The sequence below is a fragment of the Dryobates pubescens genome, chromosome 22 (genome assembly GCF_014839835.1).
Source record: "Dryobates pubescens isolate bDryPub1 chromosome 22, bDryPub1.pri, whole genome shotgun sequence".
NCBI lineage: Eukaryota > Metazoa > Chordata > Aves > Piciformes > Picidae > Dryobates > Dryobates pubescens.
Window position 1 is genome coordinate 16,625,430 of NC_071633.1, and position 15,430 is coordinate 16,640,859.

General features: G+C 52.8%; 1 protein-coding gene across 1 annotated transcript in view; it reads right to left on the bottom strand.

Moving 5' to 3' along the window:
- Positions 1 to 6,627: 6,627 nt before the first annotated feature.
- Positions 6,628 to 15,430, bottom strand: part of TSPAN32 (tetraspanin 32) — a 33,582-nt gene continuing 24,779 nt past the window's right edge. Inside the window, exons 6-8 of the mRNA XM_009899979.2 lie at positions 13,907 to 13,999; positions 11,489 to 11,572; positions 6,628 to 7,073 (exon numbers count right to left, since the gene is read on the bottom strand). Of these exons, the coding sequence (XP_009898281.2) occupies positions 6,978 to 7,073; positions 11,489 to 11,572; positions 13,907 to 13,999 (273 nt within the window). The 3' untranslated portion in view covers positions 6,628 to 6,977. The remainder of the gene's footprint in view (positions 7,074 to 11,488; positions 11,573 to 13,906; positions 14,000 to 15,430) is intronic.

Here is a 15,430-nt window from a genome sequence, read left to right on the forward strand (position 1 = left end):
ACTTCCTACACAAGCCTCAAGAGCTGGCAGCTAGGGTGTGAAGCAATTAGCAGCAAAGCAGGCTCTAAACTCCTCGCATCCAGGGTCTCCAGGAGATTTGGGGTCTCCAGGAGCTGCAAATCCCTCATCCACTGGGGACCACAGGGTGGGGTGGCGCTCTGGCATGGGCTTGCATGGCAATCCCCTTGCCCTCCTCACAGCCAGCACATGGGAATCAAATACACATCATCTCGTGGGTGGGGTCCTAGTAAGCCTTTAACCATCACTTCTAATTTCCTGTGGAAGATGTGGCAGAAACAGCCTGGGGTTCCAGTTTACCAGGGTGGGGGAGGGAGAGAGAAAGCAAAACAACAAACCAAACAACAGCATCAAAGATCTTTAAATAGGACATTTTGGAGATGCATTGGAAGAAGCTTAGAAATTCATCCTGTGGGTGGCTAAGTAGTCCCAGAGTGTGAGTGAGAACAACTTCCTAGGCAACCAGCACCACACTGTGCTGGCTTTCAAGGCAGGGACTGGGCAAGGGCAAGTGGCAGGGCATGGACTGGCCTATGGCAGTGGAGAGATGGAGTTCCATCCCTCAGAAGAAGCCTGTCTGCACCATTTGGGGAGCCAACCAACACCTTCATTTTGGGTAGAAAACATGACACTAGGAATCTCATCCATGCACCTAGTGGAACATCTCCAGAGTACTTTCTCTGCTCCCAGTGGTGCCTGCTCATCCTAAAAATCCTTGTGCCCAGCCTTGTCGATTCAGCTGAAGCACCACAATAGCCCAAGAGGTCACACTGGCCTCCAAGCCTTCTTGGGGAGGGGAATGCTGCAAGCAGAGACTTGTAGCTGTGCCTGAAGTTTCTGTTTCTAATAAACTCACCAAATGGTTCCCATCTGCGTGGCCTGTCTCTCTGCCATCTTTAAATATTTATGTCAACGTATCTATGGTGATGGGGCAGGTTATATAAAGAGGAGGAGGAAGGGGGAGGGGTGGGGAAGGACAATATCAGCTCCCACCAGAGCTGTGGCAGAGGGAGAGCAAACCTGAGTGGGATTCCCCATCCATCCCAGACACTCCCCATTCCAGCAGCTCAGGCTCTGCTGCTCCTGAGCCCAGGGAGTGGACACTCATTTTTCTCAGAGCATCAGAGAGGGATGAGCTGCAGCTGGGCTGAGCCACGCTCCATGAGATGCCATGTGGGAGAGCAGGAGCCCAGCCCCTCGGTGCAGAGAGCTGCTATTGTATAATCAATGTATAATTCATTAGGAGGTGAATACAGATTGGGATTGCTTCTTGCTGATGCAACAGGGCTGGAGAGAGAGGTCCGGGAGCAAGCTGCTGCTCCCCGGGTTCAGCAGTGGCACTGAGTGATGCTGAAGTGGAGAGAGGGGACTGTGCCTTGGGATAACATGGGAGAGCCAAGCTGGGATCTGCATCTTCCTGGCAGCTACGCTGGGAAGGAATTTTCCTTGTTGCTGGCTGGAGTCAAAGGGAGGCAAGACAGTGTGAGCTGTGATCTGGGAGGCAGGAAGGTAGGAGGAGCTGTGCCCTGCTGAGGCAGGAGGGTATGAGGAGCTGTGGATCGGTACCTCAGGGCACAGCTGGAAGCATTTGTCCCAAGATGTGCTGATTCCTCCCAAGCTGCTGAGCAACCTCCCTGGAACTCTGCAGATAAGGACCTGGGGTTTATTCCTCACAATTTCCCTGGCAGGGGCAGATGTGCAGCTTGACTCCAGGCATTAATTGTTCCACAGACCTTCAACCCATGCACTGACTGGAGCTCGTACTGGGTGGGCAGTGAAGCAGCCCCATCCCTGGGCCTGCAGCCCAGCAGGGCTTTGGTAGTTCCAGCTGAAAGCTGCAAACCATGAACCACGTGAGGCTTTCCAAAACAGACTCCAAGGCTGCTCTGGGGCTTTCCCCTCCTCAGCTCTGTGCTCTCTCCACATCTCACCTCGTGCTACATCTCCCAGAGGACAGAGATGATGCTTGCTGCTGGTTCCTCATCTTCCCAGAAGAGAAACTACAATCACTCTCACCCCCTCCTGCATTTTACTAAAAGTGAGAACAGCCACAACCCTTCACAGGACAGCTGCAAGGCTGCTTTCAGAGCAGCTCCTGACCTTACCCTCCTTCAGCTGAGCTGGTGGAGCTCTGCTGCATGGAGCATCTACCTGCATTTCTGGAGAATTACAGGCAGCTGCTTCTGCTAACACCTTGCTTCTGCTCCTGGGTAAAAACTCTTTAAAAAAAAATACTTCATAGAGTTGTTTAGGTTGAGAGAGACCTTTGAGACCATGGAGTCCAACCATTAACCCAGCACTGCCGAGTCTGCCACCAAACCACGGCCCTCAGCACCACACCGACACAGCTTTTAAATCCCTCCAGCAATAGGGACTCCACCACTGCCCTGGGCAGCCTGTCCCAGGCCTTGACAACCCTTCAGGGAAGAAATTTTCCCCATGTCCAACTTAAAGCTCCCCTGGCACAACCTGAGGCTGTTTTCTCTTGTCCTGTCGCTTTTTACCCAGGGGAAGAGACCGACCCCTACCTGGCTCCAGCCTCCTTTTCAGGGAGTTGCAGAGAGGAACATCTCCCCTCAGCCTCCTTTTCTCCAGGCTAAACAGTGCCCTCAGCTGCTCCTCATAAGAGCAACAGGTCTCCAGACCCTTACTAACTTTGCTGCCCTTCTCTGAACACATTCCAGCATCAAAATGTCCTTGTAAGGAGCTTTCTTACCACCCTGGGTCTGCAAAGGTCCACCAAAATCTGCCAGCTTAAAGGCTTGCCCAGCCCTGTCCTTTGGGAGCCTGCTGCAGGCATGACCCAGAGTCACACAGCAAAGGGGCTGCTGCATGAGGAAGTTGCATTTTCAAGGCAGTGGGAACTGGCAGACACACAGTCAATAGAGCAGGAAATAGCAAAAGGCTTTGGAGACGAGCCAGCACACTATAGGGCTGGAAGTTTCCCACTCTCCTCACCACCAAATCCTTCTAGCCAGCCAGCAAACCACTTCAGGTGTGCTTTTCACAGGCACTCTGAGCTCCCTGGGCATTCTCTGGGCACTGGAACGCCCTCTTTGCCGAAGGTCTGAGCAGCCAGGGCTGCCGTGGGAAGCTGCGCCCTGCCGACCTGCAGTCCTGCCTGAGCATCTGCCGCCCTTGAGGTGGGCACTGGGAGAGCTCCCCTGGCTCACAAGCAAGCTGTGGTTGGTGGGGCCACCCGCAGGCACGTGGCCAGCCTCATGTAGAGCCTCAGGGGAAATCACTGCTGCCGCTGGCAGAGCAGGACCTGAGCTGCGTGGGCAGCCGAGGATGGAGAGCAGCACAAAAGCCTTCTTATTGCTACCATGGGCTGATGCTCCCCAGCCCTCCCTGGCCTCGGCTTGCTCCTTGTTCTTGTCTGCTCAGATAGAGCTGGGGAAGGGGGGGGAGGGGGCTTGTCTGGAAGAAGGGGAAGTCATGAGCAGAAGCTATGATTGCTCAGGTAAGGGTTGTGGAACTAATTGATAATTGCTGGAGCTTAATTGACAATTATCTGGAGCCCATTCACAATTAAATATTTAACTTTGCACCTTTGCTCTCTCTTTATTTTACTGGGGTTTCTCTTTCTTTCCCTCCTGCAGAAGCCAACACGCATCAGGGTTTCTGTCCTACAAGAGCCTGAGTGCTGATGTGATTGTAGCAGCCACCTTCTGCTCCTGCAAGGCTCAGGAAGGCTCAGGGGCTCTGCAGGTGTTTCCCTGCCTGGCTGCTGGCTCTGCAGCCCCACTGCTCAGCTCTCATCCCAGCAAAATCTCTCTGCTGCTCTCCTCAACGCCAGCAATCTCAGCAGTGCTCACTAACATGTTCCGGGGGTTTTGCTCCCGTTGCACAACAACTGTAAATAGGGCAACAGGGGCAGCAGGTTAGGGACCACTGAGTGCAAACATTACTCAGGACAGGGATTCTTTGTTGACCCAGGTGTGAAATCACCCACTGGGCACTCACCCACCTCACAGCTCCCCTCCAGCCAGAGGGGAGGGCTTCACCTTTTAACTCCAGCAGCAGATAGCTTAACTATGCATGCTTCAAGGGGAATGGCAGATGCATAGATTCACAGAATGGCTTGGGCTGGAAGGGCACAAGGCCTCACCCAGTCTAGCCTTCAATACCCCCAGGGTATTCAAGCTGCATCAGGGGAAGGTTAGGCTGGAGGTGAGGAGAAAGTTCTTCCCAGAAAGAGTAATTGGCCGTTGGGATGTGCTGCCCAAGGGAGGTGGTGGAGTCCCCATCCCTGGAGGTGTTCATAAAAGGCTGGGATGTGGCACTTGGAGCCATGGTTTAGTTGTCAGGAGATGTCAGGTAATAGTTTGGACTTGATGATCTCTGAGGTCTTTTCCAACCTGGTTGATTCTATGATTCAATTTGGGCAACCTGTCCCAGAGTATTACCACCCCTGTACTGAAGAACTTCTTCCTAAGATCCAGTCTAACCCTAGGTTCAAACCATCCCCCCTTGTTCTGTCACTAGACAGTAGTAGATACGTGGCTCTGGGCAACCTGCTGTAGTGTGAGGTGTCCCTGCCCATGGCAGGGGGGGTTGGAACTGGATGATCCTTGAGGTCCCTTCCAACCCTGACAATTCTGTGATTCTATGATGAGGCTAATAAAGAGTTCCTTTTCCTCCAGAAGACCAACACTCATCTCAGGTGCTGGGACAGATGAGATCCAGCTGCCCAGGGAATATCTCTTCCTAGCACTGAGAATGACAGAAGGTTATCCCTGCTGTAACCACCCTCCCCCCCCACTCCAAGCCACACAGGCAGCCTCACACAGGGCAGAGAGAGAGAAGGAATGATGGCCTGCAAGAAATTCATCTTTATTGAAGCAACCATGAGTCACAGGAGCTGCCAGCTGGCCTGAGGGAGAACAATAGCAGTGGCCTGGACAATAGCAGCTGGAGCTCACAAGAGAGATTGTCTCTCTCTGGGGAGTGATATACTTAAGAATATAGACAGTGAATCTTTCCCCACTGCTGCAAGTGGGTACTGCACATCACTACCAAATCCCTGCTACACCAAGGTGCTTTGGTCACTGCCAGGAGGTAGCTTGGGTAAGACTCTGGAGCAATCTGAACTTCATCCTTTTTCCCAGTGAAGTCAGGGGTGAAGCTTTTCTGGTTGCAAGAGAGTAGGATGAGGAGTGGGAGCCCTTTCCCACCCCCTCAACGCAATTTTTTCCATGTTCAAATGCCAACCAGGTGCTGCAGGCTGGACTGCTGCTCTTGTACAGGTAGCAACCCCTGCCTGAGGGTCAGGACCTGTCCTGAACATCAGTGTGGGGACTTCCACATTTGTCTCCATAAACAGTTGCTACTTACTGGTGTTCATAGAAAGACAGAATTCTTGTGGGTGGAAGAGACCTTTAAGATCACCAAGTCCCACTGCTGGCCTAGCATTGCCAAATTACCACTAAACCAGGTCCCTTGGTCCCACATCTACACAGCTTTCAAATCCCTCCAGGGCTGGGGACTCCACCACTGCCTTGGGGAGCTTGTTGCAGGCCTTGAACAACCCTTCAGGGAAGAAATTTTCCCTAGTGTCCAACCTAAACCTCCCCAGCACAACTTCTCCCTAGGGACAAGAGGAAATGGCCCCAAGAGACCAAGGTCCACCTCACTACAGCCTCCTTTTCAGGGAGTTGTAGAGAGTGAGGTCTCTCCCAAGCCTCCTTTTCTCCAGGCTGAACAACCTCCTGACTGAACACCACGACAAAGCAGGAGGATGAAAGCTGTTGTTAGCTGTGCAGGCACTTCGCCTGGCCACTGAGTTTCCAGCAGCTTTTCCAGCAGCTACTGAATCCATTGCAGTGATGGGTTTCAGCTCAGCAGTGGCTCTGCCTCTTTGCAACAAGGGCAAAGCACACCAGGGAGCAGTTTTGTGGGTAGACTGAGAGCCGAGTTCTTCAGTGGATTGAGGCTCTGGGGATTTCTGGGTGCTGTTGAGAGGGTGACGTGCAGAGGACGTGCAGTTGCACACTGCCTTTCGTGACCTGGCTGGAGATGACTCCTCTCCTCTTAGAGATTTCAGCTTCAGTCCTGCCCTGTATGTGCAGTATCAAAGTCCTTTTGTGTTGCACAACAGCACAGTGGGTCAGTGAAGCTAGATAAACACAGTGCTGCAGCTGGGAGCTGAGCAAGCCTGTGGAAGCAGTGTGGCTTCAGGCCCTGGGAGATTGACTAAATCCTAGGAATTAAAAATATAATGAAGTATTGAATTAGCAGGGAGGAATACCAGGGGGATATGGCCTTCTGCTGAGCATTTGGGTTCAAAGCTCCTGCAATGCTCTGTGATTTTTTTTCTCCTGATCTCCACTGAAAGCTCTGTAAATCCAGCAGTGTTGGAGAACAGGGGAAAACCAGCCCGCAGCTGTTGGATGCCAACACACTTGAGCACGGCCAGAAACGTGGCCAAAGTCAACCATTACAAATGTCCAGGGCTAGGAGAGCACATTTCCCATCAGCAGAGACACACTTTGTTTCCATGTGTTGGCCAAAAGAGCACAAGATTGGTCCTGGGCTGTGATCCAAAGCCATCTTCCCTGCAATACTGCACCTCTTGGGGGGACACAGGGAACTGCTCAGAAACAGCCCAAGAGAAGTTTGGTTCCATGCTGTGGTTTTTGCTGGGCTCTTTGCTTGGTTCTTGCCCTCAGGGGCACTGTTTGTGCCCTGCTTGTGGAGCTCCAGCCCATCCATCCCCTGATGAAGGGATCTGCAGCAACGAGCCCCTGGCCATGTCTCAGTCCTTGTCTGTTTTCTGTGCAGGTGTGGAACTATTCCTCTGCAAAGCACCAGCTGCTCTGACCGGCACAGCAGTCTGTAGAGCAGAAGAGGACACATCCCACTGCCTGCCCCCATGCAACTCCCTCCTGGGCCACTTCAGACCTCCTCTTGCACCAAGAGCTGGCTCTGCCTGCTGGGGATGCCCAGGCAGCAGATTTCTACTTCTGTCTCAGGACGTATTTGCCTTTCCGGTCCAGGTTGCTGCTGAAGTGGATGGAGAACCAGAGGAATGAAGTCAGGATCATCCCATAAACCTAAAGGGCAGTAAAGGAGATGGGCACACAATTAAATGCTGAACTGATTATGATGCTCCCTCTGAGCAAAGAAGCCACCATAAACGTTGCCCATTAGTCCATTTCTGGATTTAGGTACCAGAACAGAATGGAATTAACCAGGTTGGAAAAGACCTCAGAGATCATCCAGTCCAAACTGTCAACCAACACCATCTGATTAACTAAACCATGGCACCAAGGGCCTCATCCAGGCTCTTCCTAAACACCTCCAGGGATGGTGACTCCATCACCTCCCTGGGCAGCACATCCCAATGGCCAATCTCTCTTGCTGGGAAGAACTTCTTCCTCACATCCAGCCTAAACCTCCCCTGGCACAGCTGGAGACTGTGTCCTCTTGTTCTGGTGCTGGTTGCCTGGGAGAAGAGACCAACCCCCACCTGGCTACAACCTCCCTGCAGGGAGTTGTAAAGAGCAAGAAGGTCTCCCCTGAGCCTCCTCTTCTCCAGGCTAAGCAACCCCAGCTCCCTCAGCCTCTCCTCACAGGGCTGTGCTCCAGACCCCTCCCCAGCTTTGTTGCCCTTCTCTGGACACCTTCCAGCATCTCAACATCTTTCCTAAACTGAGGAGCCCAGAACTGGACACAGGACTCCAGGTGTGGCCTAACCAGTGCTGAGTACAGGGCAGAATGCCCTCCCTGCTCCTGCTGGCCACACTATTCCTGATGCAGGCCAGGATGCCATTGGGCTTCTTGGGCACACTGCTGGCTCATGTTCAGCCTGCTATCAACCAGTAAAATGTCACATTGTTCTTGAGGGCTGTTTTCCAGTAGAATGGTGAACAGCAATTCCATCTGGGGAGGGAGAAAAAAAAACCCAACCCCCAAAAACCCCCACACCAAAAACCCCAACCCTAACATGTGGTTAAAGCATCTGATGGAAATTAGCAGAGTATGGCTCAAAGCCTGTGCTAAAAATAGCAAGAAATGAAATGGAACCAGGAAATCCAGATTTCAAAGTCCTGCCACAGAGCATTCCTCTGCACAAACAAACATCTCCTTCTCCTAACAGGCTTTGGTAAAAGCAACAGAGGAAGAAAAACAAACAAACAAACCCAACCCAACCCCAAACCCCCAAACCTCATATATTGTTTGGAATGAAAACCCCAAGAGAACAAAAACTCTCTAGCAACCCCCATGCCCCAGCCTGTGCATGTAGAGGACAGCATAGTTCATAGGATCATAGATTCATAGACTGGTTTAGGTTGGAAGGGATCTTGAAGGTCATCTGTTTCCAGCCCCCTTGGGGACAGGCTCTGCTCACTGGCTCCCTGGGATAGGACAAGGAGCAATGGATGTAAGCTGCAGCACAGGAGCTTCCACCTCAACACAAGGAGGAACTTCTGCACTGTGAGGGTCACAGAGCACTGGAACAGGCTGCCCAGAGAGGTTGTGGAGTCTCCTTCTCTGGAGACTTTCAAGGCTCATCTGGATGTGTTCCTGTGTGACCTGAGCTAGATTGTATGGTCCTGCTCTGGCAGTGGGGTTGGACTTGATGATCTCTTTGGGTCCCTTCCAACCCCTGACATCCTGTGACAATTTTCCACAGATTTTGGTAGAATGCAAATAAATTACCATTGGATGCAAAAGGGAAAATAATGATAAGGTCTAAGTAATCCTATTGGTCTGAAAATCAACATCAAGTTAGTTGTGTGGACTAACTCTCTCTCTTTTTCAACTTCTTTGCTCTGCCTGGGGTTTCTCCTAGCTTGCTGCCCTTGGCTGTGTTCCTTTGTTGTGGCTAAGTACTCAAAAGCTACTCTCTGCTCTTCTCTCTTTTACCTTGTACAGGGAGGAAGAGGAGGAAGCTGCTGGTTTTGTCCAGGACTAGGGGGAATGGAACTAAACAAGAAATGGGTAGATTGAGATTGGATGTTAGGAAGAAGTTGTTCCCCAGGAGGGTGGTGAGAGCCTGGCACAGGTTGCCCAGGGAGGTGGTGGAAGCCTCATCCCTGGAGATGTTTGCAGCCAGGCTGGAGGTGGCTGTGAGCAACCTGCTGTAGTGTGAGGTGTCCCTGCCCATGGCAGAGGGGTTGGAACTGGCTGCTCCTTGAGGTCCCTTCCAACCCTGATGATTATTCTGTGATTCTTGTGTCATTTATGACTGTTGTGTATTTTGTACATATTCATTGCATTCCCTATTTCTGGATTGGAGTCTGTGCCTGTAAACAGAGCTTCATTTGCTTCCATCTGAGCTGCTCTGGCAAATGTTTGTTCAGGGAGGGTGGAATTTCAACCCACCACAGCCAGGTAAGCTGGGAAGGACAATGAGGGCTGCACAATATGCTCTTCCCTACAAGTCTGCTCCAACATGCCACTGCCTTTGCTTGCAGCTTGGGCTGGGGCCGTGTGTGCACTGCTGGCTGAGGGACAGCGAGATCAAAGCAGCTCCAGCCCTCATCTTGTGCTTCCCTTGCATCCTGCCCTCACAACAGTGAGCTGTGAAGGGAGGTTTCCTCTAGCACCTGCCTCAAAGGCAGCCACCTTATCTGGCTCCAGCATCAGGCAATGAAAAAAACGAGAGACCTCTAATGAATACCCTCCTGCTCCTGGCTGAGCAGAGCTGCAGTGAAATTCCTCCTGCAGCTGAGGAAAATGAGAAAGCCACCCCAAACACTGCCAATGGGACTTGGGGGTTCCAGTCACCCACCAGTGCCTGATGGCTTCCCTAATTCACTGCTGGCAGTGTGAAGTACAACATGATTGCTCCCCTGGGCTGTGTTTCACAGCACCACAGTACATTAGAGCTTGGAATGGACCTCCAGAGATCATTGAGTCCATCCCCCCTGCCAGAGCAGCATCACTCAGGGGAGTCTGCACAGGATTGCATCCAGATAGGTTTGGAACTTCTCCAGAGCAGGAGACTCCACAACCTCCCTGTGCAGCCTGCTCCAGGGCTCTGGCACCCTCACTGTAAAGAAGTTGCTCCTCATGTTGAGGTGAAATCATCTATGTTCAAGCTTGAAGCCATTGTTCCTTGTTTTATGGCTGTGCACCACTGGAAAGAGCTTGGCCCCCTCCACTTGACAGCCACCCCTCAGCTATTGATAAGACATTGATCAGATCCCCTCTCAGTCTTCTCTTCTCCAAACTAAACAGCCCCAGAGCTCTCAGTCTCTCTTCACAGGGGAGATGCTCAAGTCCCCTAAGCATCCTCATGGCTCTCTCCCTCCATTGGACTCTCCCCAGCAGGTCTCTCTCTCTCTTTAGATGGAGAAGAGTCTGCTGGCCCAGAGCTGTGCCAGGTGGACACCAGGAGTAAAACCAAACGCAGGTTTGGTCAGGAAAGGCTGCATGGGAAGCAGCAAGGAGGTATCACAGCAGGCCTAAGAGCCTCCTTCACGGTGAGCAAGCAATTCTCCTGGCCTGTAGCCCTTTCTGGATGCTTCACCACACGTGTAGGGCCCTGCAGTGGGGGAGCTGCTGCAGCACACCTCTGCCAGGCAGTGGGTGGGCACGTGAGCAGGCTTGATTTAATTAGCAGCACTCCCCAGCTCTGAAGGAGCCATCCCCAGGCAGCCTCCAAGCCCCCTCATTGCTGAAGGACGTTTCTCTGGCACCATTTCATTCTTCCAGACATTCTCCCTCCAGATAAGACTCTCAAATGCAGTACAGACCCTTTCTACTCAAGACACCCTCTGGGGATGCTCCCTCCTCTCCTCTGCAAGATGCTCCTTCACAGCCAGTCTCTGGCAGCCCAGGCAACATGCTCTGCTCCTCTTCTTTGCAGCCTGCTCCTCACAAGCCCCTGCTTCCCCCAGTCACTGCCCAAGGGGCACCTTACCAGGTCCATTAGTTGCAATTAATAGGCTGAGACCTTTCTCTGCACAGCTCTCCCAGCTCCACTGCTGGTGCTCAGCTGCTTTCAAGAACTTCCAGCTCTGGCTGCACTAAGAGACTTCCCAGGCTGAAGTGGGAGGCAGCCAGTGAGTGCTGGGCAAGGAGAGGCACCAGGCTCCCCAAACCTGGAGGCTTTTACTGTATCTCCTTTTCCAGAACTGCTGCCAGCTTCCCTTTTGGATTCACAAGCCCTGCACCGGGCAACATGGCCTCTGATTTGCAGGAGATGTGCTGGCAAGCTGGATGAAATGGAGACACTGCTGCAGCTTGCTCCTGCTGCTTCCTGTGCCTGGCTGGGCAGAAAAAGCGGGCAGGGAGTCTCCTCCTGCAGGAAAAGGCCTCTGGCCCTCAGCCTGGCCAAGTCAGGGCCTGGCCCTTTCTTAATTTCCATGGTGGAACCTACCACCACTTGTTTCTCTGCTGCCTGTCTGCAAAATGATCCAAGAGATCTCAGCTTCTGAGATCTGGCTAATTTAGGATACACCTCCCCCACTGGCTGCTGGTTCTTGGGGTTGAAATGCAAAGGAACAGACATAGCTACCATGAAGGCAATGGTGATGCCCAGGAGCGTGGAGACAAAGTCCATGTGCTTCTTCAGGAAGTGCTGGATCTCTTGAAGGCAATCCTGGGAGGAGAGGAAGGGAATGGAATGGAATGGAATGGAATGGAATGGAATGGAATGGACCAGCCCAGGTTGGAAGAGACCTTTGAGATCATCAAGTCCAACCTATCACCCAACACCATCTAAGCAACTAAACCATGGCACCAAGCACCCCATCAAGTCCCCTCCTAAACACCTCCAGCGATGGTGACTCCACCACTTCCCCTGGCAGCACATCCCAATGGCCAATCTCTCTCTGTATGAAGAATTTCTTCTTAACATCCAGTCTAAACCTCCCCTGGCACAGCTTGAGACTGTGTCCTCTTGTTCTGGTGCTGGGTGCCTGGGAGAAGAAACCAACCCCCACCTGGCTACAACCTCCCTTCAGGGAGTTGTAGAGAGCAAGAAGGTCTCCCCTGAGCCTCCTCTTCTCCAGGCTGAGCAACCCCAGCCTCCCTCAGCCTCTCCTCACAGGGCTTTCAGCCTAGCAGCAGCTCAGGGAGGGGGATTTGTCCCCCCCAGCTGCAGTACCAGATAGAAATGGAGCCGAGGAGGGGGTGCTGCTGCGTGGGCAGCTCTCTGCCGCTTGCTGCAGCTTGGGCAGACAAACCCCTGCAGTATGTTTGCTATTACTGCAGCACACCTACGGCTGCCTGGGTGGGATGTGTTTTGGGCTGGGGAGGGGTGTGAGGGGGGGTGTGAGAGGGATCTGTGCACACAGGTCACAAAGGTTGTGGTGCAAAAGCTTTTTTCTTTCCACCCACTGGCAAATTGAAAGAGGGGGAGGTGGCAGAGGAGAGCAGACCGTAAGGCTGACCACGTTCCTCACAGATCCTCATGAAGAGCTCCATCTCACAAGGTGTCACAAGCATTCACACACATCAGCTGTGAGCCTGCCAGCAGCCCTGTGGAACTCCAGGAAGTGTTAGCCCCAACAGAGTCATCTCCAAAGGCAAAAGGATGTCCTCCATGAAGTCATTTGTAGAGCAAGCTAAGAGTGCTCAAAGCCAGAGAGCGAACGTGCAGCAGCGAACAAACAGCGGCTCCCTGGGCTGCAAAATGCATCCTTCCACCCACTCAGCACTACAGCAAACACAAACCAGGAGTGGAGGAGGAGCAGAGTCACCCCTACAGTGCTGCTTTTCCTCTGCTTTCCCCTCCTGCTCTTTGAAGTGAGTTTGACTTCCGACACCAGAAGGGATCCTACCGGAAGTCCGCGGAGGGACTTTTCATCAGGGTGTCCAGGGACAGGACAAGGGGAAATGGTTTGAAGCTGGGGGAAAATAGGTTTAGACTGGATCTTAGGAAGAAGTTCTTCAGTACAAGGGTGGTGAGGCTCTGCAATAGGTTGCCCAGGGAGGTTGTGAATGCCTCCTCCCTGAGGGTGTTCAAGGCCAGGCTGGATGAGGCCTTGGGCAGCTGAGTCTAGTTGAGAGGTGTCCCTGCCCGTGGCAGGGAGGTTGGAGTGGCTGATGTCTAAGGCCCCTTTCAGACTAAGCCATTCTATGATGCTCTGACTCTGTCTGAGATGGGACTTTCCCTGAGGCAGCACTTTGAAAGGCTGCTCCCTGAGCTGCTGTGTGCCTGCTCATCAGGGTCCTGTTGGCACATCACAGTCCTGCTGGCACCTCACACCTTCCCCCTAGGGACAGTGTTTTTCTGTAGCTGTAGCAACATGGTTTTGCTTTTCCTAGGTACAACACACCTATTGGTACTGGCAGCTGCAGCTCCTTCAGCTGATTTGGCTACTGCAGTGGGAGATAAATAATCATACAATAGATTTGCTGAGAGACCATGAAGTCTGCCTTGTGGCAGAGGCAGTCTAATAGTGGTGGCTTCTCCATCCTCTTCACTACAATACTGTGAAGAGGAGGAATGAAGTGCACTTGAGGAAGCTACTGCTGGGCATCATCCTCCTGCTTCATGAGTTTCTCATTTTAATGCCTATTTAATGCCTTGGGGGCAGATGAATTACAGCAAAGCCCACCCCTGCTGTTGGTGGGACTAAGCCTCAGACACTAGTGTGAGAAGGAAAGGTCCAACAGATCTGTTGAGCTGAGATGCATGCCTGTGATCTCTCACACTCTGCACACAGAGATGAGGAGGAAGCTGGGGGGATGTGACAAGCTGTAAACACAACAGTCTTGAAGGCTTTCTGGAGCTGTAGAGGAAACCACAACTGCAGCTCTGAGACCTGCTGATCTGCTGGGGCTGCCCCAGTGGGTGAGACACCTCCTCACTGAGACAATAAAACCCCAAGGCAACAAACCTCAGTCCATAACACCCCCAGCCCATGAAAACCCCACAGTTCTCACCACCACACCAGCAAGCTCTTAACAACCCCAGCCTTCCCCTTACCTGGCCTGCATCCCAGGCCTGGCCGGGCGGGCATGTCTTCTGCTCCATGTTGGCTGTGTCCCCAAACGGAGAGTGCTTCCCACAGCACAGGAACTGGAAGGGAGGGAGAGGTCTGTCAGCAGCCTGCCATTTGCCTCCCCATTGCCACCAGGTGCTGGTGAGAGGCCACCACACTTCCTCCTCGCTGCCCCAAGCAGGGCTACACAGCCAGGGCTGCAAGGACAGGAGCACGTGGGAGTGCAATCGGCAGCTGCAGTGGTGGAGGTTAAATTCAGAGGCCCTGAACTTGCCCATGGTCCTCCAGGAGTGCTGCCTGGGGCTGGGGCATTCCTTCCCTGGTCCCAACAGCTCTCACAGAGGTTGCTCTGGAAAAATCATGAGATGCACAGACTCATTATGGGCTGGAGGACACCCCCAACAACACCTACTGTGGAGCTGGTTTCCTGCAGCCAGAAGAAGGGGGGAGAGGGGGGAGAGAGAGAGAAGGAGAGAAGGAGAGAAGGAGAGAAGGAGAGAAGGAGAGAAGGAGAGAAGGAGAGAAGGAGAGAAGGAGAGAAGGAGAGAAGGAGAGAAGGAGAGAAGGAGAGAAGGAGAGAAGGAGAGAAGGAGAGAAGGAGAGAAGGAGAGAAGTCTAAAAGAAGTCTTTCTCCATCACTCACAGTGACTAAAGTAAGCAGCTGATGAAGCTGGGTATTGTTGCCTGGTTCTCCTCACCCAGGGGGACTCTGGGTGTGCTGCTCCACATCCCTGCAGGGCAAGAACCACCACGCCTGCTCCTGGCTCTGGGGGTCACCAGCAGGGTTGCAGGGAGAAGCCTTTGCCCTCTCCTGCGTTGTGAGAAGCACAGATGAAAGCAGCTTTGGAATGCACTTCTTGTGATGATTTCAGAGAGCACAGGAGGCTAAAGGGAGGTGTTCTGGGATCAGACCTTCCCATCCAGCACTGCTGTGTGCCATGAAGTCACTACACAAACAGGCCCTGCTGTGCATGGAGCCAGCATCTCCTTTACTCAGTGGGGACTCAGGAGCTTCTCACCACGGGGCCCATCCTCACTCATCTCCTGCAGCTTTTAAGGCAAGCATCCTCCCTGTGCTCTGGGTAACCACCCTTGCACACCTACTGTGAGCTACAGAGATGTCCCCTGCACCAGCAGAGCCCTGGCTGGTGGCTTTGTGGAGCTTGCTGGCAGCCTCCAGCACTGCATGAGACCAGGTAGCCTCTGGTGCTCTCCAGCCATAGGCTCCAGGGTAAACAGAATTAACCAAGTGCAAATATTCCTGCTGGACAGTGTGTCCAGTTTGCGAGCTCCCCAGCTCAGGAAGGACAGGGAGCTGCCTCAGAGTGCAGCAAAGGGCTGCAAAGATGATTAGGGGACTGGAACATCTCTCTTAGGAAGAAAGGCTGAGGGACTTGGGGCTTTTTAGCCTGAAGAAGAGAAGGCTGAGGGGGGAATCTTCTCAATGCTTGTCAGTGCTTCAAGGGTGGGTGGCAGCAGGATGGGACCAGGCTTTGTTCAGTGGTGCC